Raw genomic sequence first — 17313 nt, forward strand, 5'->3', positions numbered from 1 at the left:
ACAGTTATATCGACCCCATCATCGGTGCCAGCAAGAAAATGGAATGTTGTTGCTGATTTTTAAAAGGTGCGCCACTGTTCCCGTCGTTTCTTTCTGCTTTTTCTCCTCGCTGTGGGCGACACCACCAAGGGATGACGCAGAGAAACTAATAGTTACAAATCGTAGTATTCACACGGACTACTATTTGAAAACGTACTTAAGCTTGAAAAGAAAAAGATATACATTGTTTAGGTAAAAAGTTCACTCATTGGACGACGAGAAACATTTCGTCTTGTAGTAAAATGTGTGGAAGCAGACGGCAGACGATGGAAGTAAACTTCCTGGGAGTTCACCGCTTGACAATTGGCTGCTCTATCCGCCTCGTTCTGAGAAATGTTGCATACTGCCACTTTGTGACGTTGCAGCAACCGAACAGAACGCGCATCGAACAAAGATATTCGACCGCGCCCTCGATTTCCGTTGCGTCATCGAAGTCGTCCCGTTCCAAGCCGCCACAGCGGCAATCTTAGGAGGGCCACACGTACCCCGTTATCGCCGGCGCGCAAGGAGAGAGCGCGGAAACATGCACGCTTTCCGCCACGGAGGAACGCGCATGCGCGCAGCAGTCGCTCTCGACGACTGGGTTGCGACGCCAGAAGGCAAGGCGGGCCGTTTCGCCACGCGTTTCCGTACCGTGCATTATACATTGTGGCCGAGAGCACGTGACAACGGAACAAGCCCAATGTATATGCATCCGCTGCTGCGGAATCGGCGGTAGATGTATGGAACGGCTGTCGCCTACGATAACGAAGCACTGGCAGCGTTGCGAAAGTGGAGGTTCCCCATTCTACACGACAGTGCGTGCAGGGCTCCTTTTATCTCTCGTCGACGCTTATCTGGGCAAAGTGTCTGACGCCACCCAGTAGCGATAAGCTCGGTAAAGAAACCCACCGCGCTCTCGTGTGGGCGTAGTATTCGTGCCTGAAGACACCGCCATGCCGGATCACGGACGAGGACGGGTGCACCGTTTTCGCGACCACGTCGTCGCCGGCGTCAACTGGCGACCGACGCGGTTCGTCGACGATGTTCCCAGTTCACGTGTGTGCGGCCTCTGCCGCATGATCCCCAAACGGATGGTGATATTGCCGTGTGGTGACGCTCTGTGCCAATCTTGCTTCGAAGGGAGCGTCGGGCGGTGTCCATTGGATCAAGTGCAATTCGAAGAAGCGGAATGCGTGGTTTGTGAATTCCCTGGCAGAACAGCGAACACCCTGAAGGTGAGGAGAAAAGACAATTCCTGCCAGTTATATTTGGGGGGGGGGGGGGCAAGTATGCATTCGTGTTCGTATCATTCCGCCGCGGCATATCTGCACGCCGAACGATTAGTGTCGCTTTTATTATTGCCGAAAAGTAGCACACAAATTCACCCTGACTACATGTTACTTTTTACCGTCTATCAAAACTAAACGTTTCTGCCCTAAATTCAAAGGGAACCTGCTGATAATCACTTCAGTGACACTTGAGTGATAGTTAATCACTTTCTGTGTACACATTATTCTTCTTTCCCTTGAAATTCGCACTGAAACATCAGAAAATGAAGTTGGGCACACTACAAAATAAATTCACTAGTTATTCTTCTAAAAGATGGTGTCGCTTCTGGAAAACTACAAATTGTGCAAATTTTTACTTTAAGACATTATTCCTCAACACCACATACACCCCCACTCACTCCCAACCGCCCACCCTATGACAGATGACTTGGCCCGTAGTGGGTGACCTCATTTCTTCGAGGAGCAAGCTAGCAAGCGAAAAGCACATGGCGGTCTCCACTGCACAAGAATGTTGCTGTCTTTCCGTAGATGAGTTTGGAGCTGGAAGAATAGTTGAACAATGGGCGTATTTTTCGTCGATTCTAGCTTACCAAGGTTGCTTCTTGTGCGAGAGTAGCTGTCTTGCTATTTAGAAGCATAATTAAGTGATTAACTTTAACCTAGTATTCGTGTTTGATGGATCTTTAATCTTGAGACAGCGACAGATACTGCTTGTTGATTTTGAGCATAATCGCTTCCCCAAAGAATCTGGCGATAACGGTGGTTCACACCGTAATTCATGTAAAGGTATATTCTAAAAGTTAGGGACAGGTATAGAAGGTGCCTTTAGTAAAAATAGTTTATCGGCTAAAAATTTTAACGTGTGTTATTTATATATTTTATTTTCCATCAAGGTGTACTGCTGGAACGAAGCCCACGGGTGCGAGTACACGGGCACCATGGACCGCATGCTGGAACACTACGAGAACGAGTGCACATTTCACGCCGTGGAATGTTTGCGATGCGGCGAGGGAGTCCAGCACAGAGACCTGCCAACGCACTACGCGGCGGGATGCAGTGCCGGTGTTTCTACTGCGATCACAGAGTCCTCGCAACCTGCAGCAGTGACACTCGAAGACTTGAACGCTTCCCTTGAAGACGTGAAGGCGCTGCTCGGATGCCTCAACCACGACCAGCTGCTGCCAGTGATTCAGAGTCAGTTGAATGAGCTTACAGAACAAGCCAGAAACCAGGAAGCCAGGTTCACTCGCGAGCTCGGAGCATGCGAGCAGAATTTAAAGACCGAGATGGAACAAATCACCGCCACGATTTCCTCGACCGTGTCGCAGCAGCGGACGTCTCAGCAAAATCCATTGGAGGAAGCCAGCACGTCGAGGTCGCTGTCGTTGCGCTCGGAACAAGAAGATGAGATACGTCGAAAGCGTGAACACTCAGGTCACCTGAAACACTCGCGGCAAACTTCCCCGAAGCCTGATTCCAGCCGTGTCATTGCCCGTTGTGAGGCTGTGTTCGATGACGTTCGGCATGTGAACAGTGCGCAGTCGATACCCGAGCGCATTAAAAATATTGGGGGCGTGACATATCGGCTGATCCTAGAAAACATTGAAGAAATCATTCAGTGGCAGGGAGACAGAAGAAAGTTTGCCGAGATTACGGTGCGGCACATGCAGGACACGTACTTTACCATTGCCGTTTGGAAGCACGCCGATTGTGCAGCTGACCTCGTTCTGAAGATCAAGTTTAACGGGATGATGGTGGACTCTAAGTGTTGGCCGCCTTTCTGGAGAGTGTACGCGATGCATCCAGAACCATTATTTGAACGTTCGTTGACTCCCGCTGCCGAGCGTTGTTCCTGCAACCGCGATGACCCCTCATTGCTGCACTTCCACCTCAAATTTGCTGCAGACATTGCCTCGCTGAAAAAGGGCGGCTACCTCCAAGACGGAAAGATGGACTTCAGTATCTTGCTCAGCAAAAGTAAGAGGGACGGTAGCATCAGAGCACCACCCTAACGTTCGTCATCGCACAATGTGCACTGCACCGGAGAATCCTCCTCGCCACTTCACAATATGCGTCACAGGAGCTTAACGAATTTTATGCGAAGCATATTACGAGGGCTCAACCCAGCTCCTCAGGCGCGGCGGTGACCATGAAATCACGTGACACCGTGACGTCACGACAGAGGAGAACGAGGGCTCAACCCAGCTCCTCAGGCGCGGCGGTGACCATGAAATCACGTGACACCGTGACGTCACGACAGAGGAGAAGTGGCTTTGGCTCAACTCTTGCAAGACGGGCTGGGTGGGAATCGAACCAGGGTCTCCGGAGTGTGGGACGGAGACGCTACCACTGAGCCACGAGTACAACGCTTCAAAGCGGTACAAAAGCGCCTCTAGTGAATGCGGTGTTGCCTTAGAAACGCGCTGTTTCTAAGGCGTGCGTCTCTTGCTCAGGCGCACATTTCGTTGCCGCGCCGAACGCTGCTTTGCTCGACGCTCACCGCGTCCAATGCGGGGCGCGTAGTCGCTGCCCTGTAGCCCATTGTCTTACACCCCTTGGCGGGTCGACGGGAACGCTGTCGCGTTCCACTCTTGAAGGCGAAGAAGTAATGCATGAGTTGTTTCTTCGTCTAGCCGAACCAAATATAGCCAAGCAACAGCAGTTCACCAGGCTAAACAGTGGTTCAACAACCAAAATAAAGGCTAGTATGCTTCGCATCCTGGGCTTAACCTTACCTAAGCCACAGCCATTTTTTTTATCTCCTTTCTCGTAAATAAAGTGAGCTCTGCGACATCTGGTTTTTGGAAACTTGCTATCCCAAGTAACTGTCAACCTATTCTGTTCTGACTTTACTGGCCGTTCATTTTGTTTATTTCTTATGCTAATACAGTTTTTGTTGCGAAACGTTGTATTCCTCGAGCGGTTTCTGACCTTATGGGGTTCACGTAGATACTTTTCTCTCTGTTATTGCCGTGCGGCTGTTAAAGCGATTGATTTCAATGCGACGTTCGTGTTTGATACTACGCTGGAGTACCGCGTTGTCCCGTGTCCGAAATGCACGACCAATGCTTATGCGTCGCATCGCAATTATTTATTTATTTACTTATTTTACCTTAATTCAATGCCCGAAGTCGTTAAATAACGGAATGGATCAAAATACATAGCATGTGCAGATAACAGGGTGTAATAATATTTAAAAAAAATTGAAACTCCGGATTCACAAATGCATTTTTCAATAGTAGTTCTAAAAACAGACGTATCGGTTATGTTAACAATTGAGGCCGGCAGATGATTCCATTCGATGGTAGTATTAGGAATAAATGAATAATAAAATAGGTTCGTGCGACAGTGTGGAACGCTCAATTTATGGCGCTCGTCAGTACGCATTTATGCGTATGCAGGTTCGGACAAAACTTCCCTTTTTAATTCCGGATTGTAAAAATAAATCTTTTGAAGCAGTGATAAGTGTGCTAACTTCCTAAAGGATGAGAGGAGAGGGAGGTTTAAAGTAGCCTTCGTAGATGTTACGCTTGATGTCCGAGAATAGTTAGTAATAATGAAACGTGCGCTACGATGTTGTATAGAGTCTATTGCATTAGTTAAGTAATCCAAACCAGGCTCCCATACAGAAGAGGCATATTCAAGCTTAGGACGTATTAGTGTTTTGTATAGAAATAGCTTTAAGTTAGCGGGTGCCATAGAGAAATTGCGACGGAGGTAACCAAGCGTACGGTTAGCATTGTTAGTGATGTGGTTTATGTGTGTTTGCCAGGAAAAAATTAGCTGTTATGTGGACGCCTTAGTATTTATAGGAACTGACTTCTTCGAGCACAGAGTTTTTCAAGTGATAGTTGGATAGGTTAGACGAAGCAGTATGGCGGGAAATCCTCATTAGTTTGCACTTTTGGCTGTTAAGTGGCATTTTCGAAGTATCGCACCAGTTAGTTACCGTATCTAGATGAGATTGTAGTTTTATTGTAAGAATTTGATGATATTACTCTGTAAATGACACAATTCGTCTCTAAATAACCTTATGGAGGACGCTACACACTTAGGCAAATCATTAATATAAATCAGAAAAAGCAAGGGTACGAGAACAGAACCTTGCGGCATCCCGGAACTGACAGGGCAAAGCGAAGAGTCAATTGTTAGCAGCGACAAAATGTGTTTTATTCGATAAGAAGCGTTCAATCCATGAGATAATATTACGGTCAATGTTGAGTGTATTTAATTTTAGACAAAGTAATTCGTTAGAGACGAGATCAAATGCTTTAGATAATTCTATGAAGATGGTGTCAATGTGAAATCCATTATTCAACGCGGCACCGATTTGATGTTTAAATGAAATAAGTTTAGTACCACAAGAAAACAATTTACGGAACCCATGCTGACGAGATGAACAAAACGAATTTGTTTCTAGCAAGTTGACGAGATTAGAGTACATTATATGCTCTAGAATTTTGCATGGCACACTTGTTAGAGAAATCGGCCTGTAATTTAAAGGTGAATTCACGACGCCAGACTTAAATAACGGAACCACCTTGCCGACTTTATTCTATCGTGCTGATTACCAAAAGATTTTGGATTGCGAAAAGATGTTGCAGAAAATTATGGATGAGTACACTCCGGTATTTTTCAAAAACTTAGAATTATTATCGTCTATTCCTGACGATGACGAGATCCGTAACTTACGAATCTAGTTCACGACACTATCGTAATCAATTAACAAGGGCTCGATCTTAGGAAAATTGATCTTAACAACTTCAGGTAGAGAAGCACAGGGCAACACGTTATGCAAAAATGATTTCGAGAACACTTCATTGAGTGCAGAAGAACATTCTTCTTGCAGAACAACAGCACCATAGAACTTTTGGGAACCCATGACAGTTTTCCAAATTTTTTTAGTATTTTCAGTCAGCAGAGATGGAAGTGTATTGTCCATTTGTCCATAAGTCCATTTGCCCAAAGTCCATATGGACCACTTAGCATCGTAAAGGTTTGCCGCAATCGCTTGAATCTCGGTTTGCTGTGCCTCGCCTTTCCAATGCGCCGTCCTCGAATGGTTCCGTCCTTGTGATCAGCTTCCGATGCGTCGCACAGCCTAGGAAGAGCCAATCGCGCCCACCGGTAACCACCGGGGATCGAACCCCCGACGCTTCAGAAATTAAAAGTGAGGAGCAGGACACGCGAATGACTGCGTCACCGCACTGCTTCAGTGCATGGAAATTTGGGAGGCGTCTTCCACGTAATCCAGACACCGCCTGCCGCGTCCACTACTTCGTCTGGCATCCAGTCTGAAGCCGCGGTTCGTTTCCTCTTGAAACAGAGATTCGAGGCCCGTGTGCTCGTATTTCGAATACGCACAGAAGGCAACGCTGTAGAGGAAGAACGTGGCATTATGCTACTGCATGTTTTATTTTATTGTTGACAGAAGTACTTTTTTTAGATCGCCTGTGGAGGTCGGCGCAAATCTATTTATTTCGCTGAAGTACTCGGAGATGTATGCATTACTTCAAAGGAAAGCCAATGCGCACACTTCACTAATAACAAAACTGAATTGAATCAGTATTCAACTAATTACTTGAGCAGATATACTGCAACTCACGCACTGAAGCCAGCGATATCACAAGGCTCGTCCGCTTCTGATGAAATTTTTCGAGTAGCACGAGGTTTGAGACAAGCGCAGTGAAACCTGCGGTGAACAGGCGCTGTTGTTCCTCTTCGTTTTCTTTTTAACAAAGCACCAATCAGGGCCGCAGCGGCCGTATTTTCATGCGGGAGAAATGTGAAAACACCCATGTATCACGCACGCTAATGTGCACGTTGAAACAATCCCTGGTGGTCAAAATTAAACCTGAGTCACCCACTACGGCGTGCCTCACAAACATATCATGGTTTCGGCACGTAAAACACCAGAATTTGAACAAAAATAAACACACACCCACAACAAAAAGCGCTTTTTGACGCATTTAGGCTGGAATGTTAATGCAACACCATCGCATGTTGTTGCAAACTTTCAAAACGCGTACCCCAAAATGATGTTCCCCCGCATACTGAGAATTCTTTCCTACTGAATATAGCCGTCCAATTCACCGCAACATGTGGTGTAAAGGAATAGTTTAAAAGCTAAATAACACAAAAATTTAAGCTTAAATTATGCGTATAGTTACTTTGATAAAGGGAAAATCAGACATCCACAAGTTCGTAGCGATTGCTACAAAGGAAACCCATGCCGGTTCCTGGAAAGAAAAGCCTCACAATTGAAGAAAAATTCGTCCCGGTCCGGGACCCAAACCCGGGACCACGGCCTTTCCGGGGCAGCCACTCTACCAGCTGAGCGTTGCGGGCTTTCGCAGAACAATTACGTCAAATAATTAGTTTGATATTTTATGCAAATAATGTCAGCCGTTGAGACGAACTCAAAAAGTGGAATTGTGCAACGTGTCATAAGTGATTTGTAAAGATCATGTTACCAATACAATTAAACTGTACTGCAAGCATTAAGCCTCTCCCGGGTCTATGTTTGCTGTGAGGCGTCTGCCGCTGCTTCAGAAGATAGGATATCAAAGTAGAAGTTATGTAGAAGAACACAGAAGGGCATAGAACTATGTAGGAAACTCATCAACTACTGGAGCATTATCACGATGTCAACGCTTAAGGCTCAACCAGACGTACGCGTTCCAATGCGTCCGCGCACGCCGCGCTGACTCGACGTCGCGTCGCGCCCGACGGAGGAAGGGGGCGCGCACCCAAACGATGCACGAGTCGCAGCGCGTAGCCGCGCGTCTCGTCGCGGCGGCGCAGTGTTGCTAGCTTGCCATGTTCAAGGCAGTCTTGCCTTCGCTTAACGGCCATGTTAAGCAATGTGTCACATAGTGCAAGAAAACACAATAATTTTAGCTTAAAATTTGTTTTTATATTTCAGAAACAGATTTTACGACTCCTTGTGGGTCATACAGCTCAACTGGGACCTTTCATGAGTATTGTGAGCCCAGCGAAACCTGCAGCAGCATCGGCATAGCATCACCAGTACGATGCGGCGGCGCTGCTGTCGGCTCCGAGATGCCTCCCGTACGGTGGCTAAGGTTCGCTGCGGTTATTTGGTTCCGCTGTGAAGGGCTTTCTCGCTCCGTGGCTTGTTGGGGAACAAAACGCGCATCGGAAAATAATTTTAAAGGCTAGGCGGCTTTATCACTGCAGCTGGCCTAACGTACTATTTACTAAATTTTGGTCATTTTATCGCCGCGCTTTAGCTTCGCGCTCATTGCAACACTTGTGAAACTCATAATTGCACCAAACAGAGAAAGCTTCCGCAGTAGGCGGTTGTTTGCAGTTTGCCAGTGCCGCTTTTACATTTTAAGGGACTATTATGGGGTGCCGTATGAAGTTTTGTTTGACGTGACTTTATTAGTGTTTTGAGCTACAGGCGCTTGTCCTAATCGTCTACTACGACTACCATCTCGTGAACTTCATATAGGTGGCTCACATCCAGGAGATCATCCAGCTTACTCTGCATACCGACCAAGTTTTTCCAGTGGCGTTGGTCAAGAAGGCTACTCAGAACTCCTTATGACGAGCAAACAAAAGCGGGGAAGGCGAAGCTAACTTCACCACAGACTTCACGAAGCGCGCGTGGAGCCGGAGAGATTGCTCAAACACATCACGCTAGGCATCTCGGAGACGACGAGCGCGCCACCTGTCGCTGTCATGAAAAAATGCCGCACCGCCATACGCGGCGCAGCCCAGCCGATGCTGACACCTCCCATTCTAGCCACCGGGCTTGCCTGAACGTCGCGCGAAGAGTCGTTCCGGAAGTGACGTTGGCTTGCCGTAGTCATGTGAGGTGCGCCATGCTACTGACGCGAGCGGCAGCTTCCGGCGCGGGCGCAGAAATCCTAGCGGTTGTAGGTCTCCACGCCGCCACGCGCCTACACGCGAAACAGCCTCCGCGCCTGACGCTGTACGCGCCCAGGCGTGGTGCAACGCGTGCGGGCGCATTGGAACGCGTACGTCTGGTTGAGCCTTTACTCCCCTCAAAGGTAAAACTTCAAGTGTATTACGCACTATTCGCGTCCTAGATTAACTACTGTAGTCTAGTCTAGGCTACCACAAATAAACGGAACTTAAATAAAATCTTGCTTTTACAAAAAAAGATTCTTCAAAATGTTGCAAACATTTCCTACCTGGCTTCAACTGAAACGGTGTTTCATGAATATGGTATCATACGGGTACAGCACTTATACAAATTTCGTATTTTGCGATCCTTGTTCTTTTCAAGCACTTGTAAAGAATTCCTTGTAACTATATCGAACTTAACACCTAATTACCCTAATTGACGTACGCGACATACCTTAACATGGTCTGTTCCTCGTTACCTGTCCACCTACAACTAACAGGCACTCCAACTTCAATTCACCATCCATTCTAAACGAATTTCCGGAACTAACTACTGCTAGACAACGGCAGCCATAACAGTTCTTCACATCAATGTTGTAAATAGAGGTCGCATAGTTATGAGAACAAGTTCCTCCCTTCAACAACGTCTTTAGGGTGGATGAGTTGGACGACGGCATGGGTCAGCTAACCCTTTTCACATGCCCGGCCCCAACTCTTAAAACATTGCCCATTTCGTCTGCTGCTGAACTTCTGATTGGCTGGGCTCGCGTATGCTTCTAAAGGAGACAGGCGCCCACAGCCAATCAGCAATTCAGCAGCAGACGAAACGGTGATGTGCACAAGGTGGACACTTACAGAATAGCCCCCAGGTGCTGCCTTCTGGTGGGGACTGCGGTAGACGGGCGAACATGGCAGCACTTGCAGTTCGCCTTGGCATGTTGCTGTGTCCTTAAACGTATTCTTGCCGCATGTGCTGAGCTATTTGCACTAAACGCGTTCTTGTCACATAGGCTGAGCGGTATGTACAAAGGTCATTCCACCGAGCCCTACTGTGCCGGCTTTAGCTGTGGCAACAACCAGCGATCGACAAAACTGCTCATGCAAGAGCCCTGCGATCGATGTTCATGGAGACACAAGTTTATGGTGGCGTGGAGTACATTCGGCTGTAGAAGTTTCCTGAGGCACTTGAGAAACGACGCTGTAATGTAGCGCGCTTAAACAGAGACGAATTCCTGCAGAGCAAGCTCGATCGGGTGGGTATTGGTTTTGTTGCCGTAAGCCACGCGATAGTAGGCTTCGTGTCTGGCTCTACTGCGGACCTGCGATAACAGCATAACAATGCCGTTCACGCCCTCTAGGTGTCTTTTATTGTTGTTCTGCTCGGTTCTATTTCTAGATGGGAAGAGCACGCAGGTCAACCCGCATACACAAAACTGCGTTTCGATGTGGAAGAAAGGTAAGCAGAAAGCGTTCGGTTGTGCCTGTCCAGTTCGTAACTGGTGCAGTGATAGCCGCGTAACGGCAAGCAAACAAGACTGCACGGAACTTGACGGTTTTCGTGCCCTGCGTTATTGATGCGCACGAACGGGCCGCATTCGAGTACCGCGAAAAGAGAGAGCACATTGTGAGTGGCGTGCACAGAAACAGGGCTGCTCACGCCTGAACGCCTCAGTTCATCGTTCGTTTTTCTTTCTCTTTCACACAATGTGAGGGTGCTTGAACTGATATAATTGTTCCGATGCTGACTCAGCTTCACAATACGAATGTTCAGACGTTCCAAAATGAGCTGGACATGTCTAACAAATGAGCTTCAGTGATGTCTAACATGAATACCCAAATTATTGCGTGTCCTATATTGACTTGCGAGGGAGAAAAAAATGAAGTGCCTGCAACTGCTTGCAGACTCGAAATAAAATGTAACGCTGCTATTTCGTGCACACGGTACGGGCCCACCTTACTTGGTTACGTCGCTGAGTGTGTCTGCCGTACGTCAGTGCAGAACCCTGCTCGTCCTCGTTTCAAGCGTGCCGAAGTCTTACGTAAACAACCAAGAGTTGGAGCTTTCCCCACGACTGCATGCGAAACTTAGAAAAGTCAGTTTGTTGTAGTCATATCGATCGCGATGGGCTAAGACCAGTCGACGATCCAGACGACAAAGTCGGGTAGAAGTGCAGCGTCAATGTATGACGCTAGCGCGAGGCACAAATATGCACAAACATGCGCGAAAAAAAAAAGACTATAGCGTACTAGATGTACTCCAGTATCATTTCATAGAGTGGTTCAAGCCACCAAAAAAAAAAAAACATGTGTAGATATACAGACATCGAAGAAAGAAAGCTGGGCTAACAGGACAACTTTCCAACTCCTGTGAAACGGAAGGCGCTATAGTTCCGTTGAATAAACACTGGGCCACTGGGCCTTCTCGCAAAGTTATCTTTGCAGTATATTTGTGTGAGCAGAAATGTGATCGCTTTAAAGAGGACACAGTTACTGGCGTTCAGAGAAGACAACACGGCTGAACAGGTACGTACCCAGGATTGATTTTCGGGGGGGGGGGGGGGGGGGGAACCCTAGGTAACTATTCTATGCAAATGAGGCGGGCGGGGTACCTTTACTAGTGCAAATGTGAATAACGCCCGCGATTCGCCATGAAAACGCGCGAACACACAAAAGAAAAATGAAATAAGGTGTATCTCTCAGGTACGCCTGTGAGATACACAATTCCTTTACTAGGCAAACAACGTACCACATGAAATGCACTCGCGCCGGAAAGAAGCGCAGGAAGAGCACTACCAAAAAGAAGTACAGAAGCGAAAGTGTCAAATAAAGATTACTTTAGTAGAATCGAACTTAAGGAAAAACAGCATTTGGTAGCACAGGTACACTGACCGCGCGGAGTTGTGTTACTCAGGCAGCCAATCACAGATGCAAACAATATCGTCGTCGTGCCGCCTTTTCAAAATGGCGTCGTACTTGATACCTCCGGTGCGTCTCCTGTCCTTGAAGAGTCTTTTCACCGGCGGAAGCAATGAGGTGTGCAACAGACATGGACAAAATGTATGGAGTCTGAGCATTTGACTCTTCAAAAGTCTGCGGTGCAGTGTATTTCACTGCTGAACCCGTTTTACTCATGAAACTTCACTGCCAACTGAAGTGACACTTCACAACAAATAGCTGTAGCGAAGCAAGCATGTTATTTTCGTTCAATAAAGAATTAGGCATTCGCCATTCCACTATAATAGGCGAGGGAAAAGGCATAAAATTGCGCGCTAATATTTTTATTTTTGTAGGTACCGCCTTATATGTGTAGCAGAAAAATTTTGAAGTACGAAATATTTGCAGCCTCGCGGAGGAACAGCGCCTGGTGGGTATAAGGGCGCATGCGGGGCTTCATTGGAGACTTAAGTTGTATCTGACTATAGTAGCGTTTTTTTTTAATTGGCACTGGAAGAATTATACAGAAATATATATTTGCGGAACAATCACAGTTTTTTTTGGATCCCTCGTTCACTGCTCTAACCAGTTAAGTGCCACAACCGACTCGTATAATTATTTCGGAAGTTACGTAACGGTGCGTGCCAGCCAGTCACGTATTGCGCCCACCGCGAAAGGTTATAAAACACCTACGTAAGCACAGCAGAGAAGTGGCTAGGTTAGGCAGCTCGAATGATAACTGCAGAAGCGTCATTCAGAACACATGGAATCGTCCGCCGCTTCGGGCGGCGTTTTATCTACTTTCTTTTTAAATAAAAAAATGTTGATCCATAAATATTTTCATAAACAACCGTTAAATTTGTTAATTTTCGCTTTTCCTTCTTGTTTGGCTGTTGCCTGGGCTCTCTCCCTTAGTAGATCGCATAATTTCTCAAATCCTTCCGACTCTTGTTTCCAGTTGGCAGTTTTGCGCGAAAAGAGCTGCACAAAGAAGGAGAAACCAGAAGAGTCAGCGGGTGACAGTCATATTGCCTATGAGTTTAAGGGTTATTGCAGGCTTTGATGATGGACGCTGTTTCGCATTATATTATTTTCCACCTTATGTAACCCCTGTAACGGGTATATGGTTCCGAGGATCTGTCAGCGTCGCGGCGAGCCGTCACTCGAGGAAATAATGAAACAAGAAGTTAAACGCAATTGGCATTTTTTGTGGCCGCAACTCATTCCACGTGCATACAGGTCAGCTGACCATGAACTGAATCCCTTTCCTGCTCCCTGGATCAATCTGAATGAAGAAGTTTGGACTAACGATGCAACAACGACGCGTGTGACCGTTAAATAGACGGTGACAACTCAATGCATCTCGAGTTAATCGCGCGGGCCCCGAATTGATGAGGAAACTGGCCTTCTCATCCCAGGAGATGCCGATAACTAACGCCATCCAAAAGGAGTGAGAAAGGCAGCAAAATGTTGACCGCCGAATAGCTGTAAAGTCTGAACATTGATTTGGCGGCGCTTTAGGAATGTGTGTGAGAAATGGTGACGTGCGCGGGGAGGGGCGGGTAGCATCTCAATTTCGGGAGGGGGGCGGGTCCAAGCTCCTCTGCCCCCCCCCCCTCATGGGTACTTGCCTGCGGCTGAAGCGATTTCGGAACCGGCCATCACGGGCGACGGACAACCGCAAACGCGCGGTGGCTCAATGCCGCCCGCCACGCTCCCGCAGTCCTCTCAGCATTATCATCATCATGAAAACAGAAACATGGCGGCCGCCTACAGGAGCTCCAAATTCTATCGCCGGATTCAACTGAAGCCTGCAGTGAAGCCCCGCCCACGCCGTCATAAGCGCCTGCCTCTGTTCCTCCGCGAGGCTGCAAGTAGTTGAGACTTCAACTTTCCCCGTTAGCTAAGTAAGGCGGAAACCACCCAAAAATAAAATTATCAGCACGTTATTTTCTACGTTTTCCCTCCTCTATTATAGTGGAACAGAGAAAGCTTCATTATTTGTTGAACTGAATTAAAACGCATGCTTCGCTGCAAATATTTATTGTCAAGTTTCACTTCAGTTGGCATGCAGTGAAGTTTCGTGAGTAAAACGGAGTCAGAAGTGAAATGAACTGTGCCGCCTATTTTTGAAGAGTGAAAAGCTCACACTTCAAACACTTTGCCCGTGTCTCTCGCACACGTCACCGCTTCCGTCGATGACGCTCCGGAGGTATCAAGTACGACGCCATCTTGAAATGGTCGCAAGACGACGATTTTGTTTGCTTCTGTGATTGGCTGGCGGAGTAATAATCCCGCGCGGTCCGTGTGCCTTGGTTGCCAACTGCCATTTTTTAAAGTTTTATCCTACTATAGTGTATAGCATCTACATAATACAACGTAGTATCTGTTAACATTATGTACCGTCGGTAGATTAAGCACTAACACAAGCTTGTACCTACGTCAAATTATCATTCCAACCGCCAATTCCCACGGTTCCTAAGATCGGCATGGCTTTTGACAATGAATACGGCATCTTATCAAAAGATCTTGTGAAATACTTTTGTACCATTTCGAGATTATAGATTATTTACATTAGCGAGTACAGTAGGTAATGGATTAGACAGGCGCTGGCTGATAATAAAAACTTGTCGCTGACTAACGCCGATGGTTTATCATCGGTCTCATCTCTAGTGCACAATAGAGGTGCGGCGCCCACAACGCCACCTGGCAAAACTTTTCGTCACTCGAGCATTGTGAGAAGCCTGGTAGCTGCCTGGGCGCTGTTCCTCCTGCAAAGCCGGAATGTCCTTGCCTGCTGCGTCGCGACAATACATCGTGACCACGTGTTGTAAGAACACCGACGGAGTTGTTGAAGCGCTACGCTAAAATCTTGCTATTGATTTCAGTGCTTCACTCGTGAGGTTAAACTAGTAAACATTTTTATTCTTCTATTATAGAGATGTCTGTATTGTTTGTTTAACTGCGCCATTCGTATATCTACTTTCTTCTTTCACTGATATCAGTTTACATGTGGAAGCTTTTTTCAAGGCGTGCAGCGTTTAATTTATTTATGGGGTTTTACGTGCCAAAACCACTTTCTGATTATGAGGCACGCCGTAGTGGAGTTCTCTGGAAATTTCGACCACCTGGGTTTTTTTAACGTGCACCTAAATCAAAGCACACCGGTGTTTTCGCATTTCGCCCCCACCGAAATGCGGCCGCCGTGGCCGGGATTCGATCCCGCAAACTCGTGGTCAGCAGCCCAACACCATAGCCACTGAGCAACCATGTGCAAGCTGAAGATAATAAATTAGCCCTTTTCTCGTCGTCACTCAGTTGCTTAGCAACTTCGATCCAGTAGCGTGATGGCGTACACTCCGCCACAAAATATTTCGGGACACGCGAGTGCGTATGGAAACGGACCACCGCGCCTTCTGGCGGCGCTCCCCTGTTGCGCGCATGCGCGTTCCTCCGTGACTGCAAGCGTGCATGTTTCCGCGCTTCCTCGTGGCTCGCCGGAGATATACGAGAGTAGAGGAGAAATATAATCAGGTTCAACTTGTTTCTGTTTCCAGTGCTTATCCCCAACCCCGAACTACTAACATCGATTAGCTCAGGGCTCCGTCCTGGGGCCACTTCGGCATTTAGTCTATAATAATGATTTACCTAATTGTCTTTCTTCGACAACTGCATTCAAACCACAACATTCACTTTTCATAAAAATATCTCATCTCTCCTTATTATGCTAAAAGCTGACTTAGAAAATATTATAAGCTAATGTAATGTTAACATGTTATCTATTAATGCAACCAAGACTAAGTTTGTTCCATTCTTTTCACATCACCGAAACATAGCTTCCTATCAGTTTTGATCTCCACTGCCTTCATCCAAGTTCATGTTCATCTTTATTTGGCATTCTACATGATTGTAATCTGAAATATCACAATGAAATTGCTCACATGAAAAAGAAAATAGCTTGCGGTATACGCATCTTAATTAAAGTGCGCCCTTACTTCACACCTACCCACATTGCTCTCACTTTACCACTCTTTCGTCCACTCTCACATTACTCATGGTATGATATGTTAGGCAAACGCCTATAATGCTCATATTGCGTCTCTACAGACAGTTCAGAACCGAGCCATCAGAGTAATTACTTGTAGTGCACGCTTTTCTAATGCCACTTCCTTACTACACGAGAATAACATCCTTACTATTTCTGGGCTCTACTATAAATGCAACCTAGGTATATTTTTCCACACATTTCTACTTAATGAGCAACCATCGATCACATTTTCACCATCTAACGTGATAATTCATAATACGACCAGATTCGTGTTGAATAACAATTATCTTTTACCAACTTTCTGCACTAACTACGGTAAACAAACCGTGGAAATCACTTCGATATCACTATGGAGCACTCTTTCTCTCATTATGAAAAACAAGATCATTACACCAATTCAGAAGGGAAATAAAAATGCATTTATTATTGACAGACCACATAGAAAATTTACTGTTAAAGTTTTTTTTGTCCGTACCTTTGTGCTTTTTTTTCGCTTTTGTTTTGTTTTTGTCCTTGTAGATAAACTACTGGTTTTTCTTCCCATAGAATTCTTCTTCCTACCATGAAATAAGCTAGACATGGTTATTCTTTCTAAAGAATTCTGTATTTTGTTCTCTTAACGTTCATATCCAGTTGCTAGCCTACTACCTTATTATACGCTACTGTTGCTTTGAGATGTCAAATGTCGTAACTGTTCATGTACAGGAGGTCCCGATACAGTCTTTGAATACGGGACCTCCTCTTCCATACTAAATACTCGTAATCTGACCCAACTTCTAACAATAAATTCGGATTCCGACTATACCAGAAAAACACAACTCTGCTACGCGAAAACTCAAACGAACCCCTTCACACACAAAGACCGGCCGCGGCGTCCGCCATTTTGTCCGCGCCGGCGCGATGGGCATCTCGGGGGCCACGGAGCGGCGAACCCGGTTCCTTGCATTAACTCCAGGTGGCGCTCGTGTCCTCCGCATAGGGAGGACACGAGAGGACACTAGGGAAACTACGGAGCATGTTTTATTAGAATGTGAAGACGTCTACCCAGCGGTCGATTTAGGCACCACTGGCTTCCTTGAATCCCTTGGGTTCAGAGGGAGCAGTGGTAAAGCAAACATGGCCTTA

At 46.5% G+C, this 17313-nt stretch overlaps 2 protein-coding genes across 2 annotated transcripts in view; both read left to right on the forward strand.

Moving 5' to 3' along the window:
- The window catches only part of LOC139060947 (uncharacterized), a 149264-nt gene that overhangs the window by 61117 nt on the left and 70834 nt on the right, over window positions 1-17313 (forward strand). The window lies entirely within an intron of this gene.
- LOC139046819 (uncharacterized) lies at window positions 704-3899 on the forward strand. Its single transcript, XM_070520730.1, has 2 exons — window positions 704-1256; window positions 2204-3899. The coding sequence occupies exons 1-2, from the start codon at window positions 975-977 to the stop codon at window positions 3320-3322; spliced, it is 1401 nt and encodes a 466-aa protein (XP_070376831.1). The 5' UTR covers window positions 704-974; the 3' UTR covers window positions 3323-3899.

This window comes from Dermacentor albipictus, chromosome 6 (genome assembly GCF_038994185.2).
Source record: "Dermacentor albipictus isolate Rhodes 1998 colony chromosome 6, USDA_Dalb.pri_finalv2, whole genome shotgun sequence".
In the NCBI taxonomy this organism is placed as follows: domain Eukaryota; kingdom Metazoa; phylum Arthropoda; class Arachnida; order Ixodida; family Ixodidae; genus Dermacentor; species Dermacentor albipictus.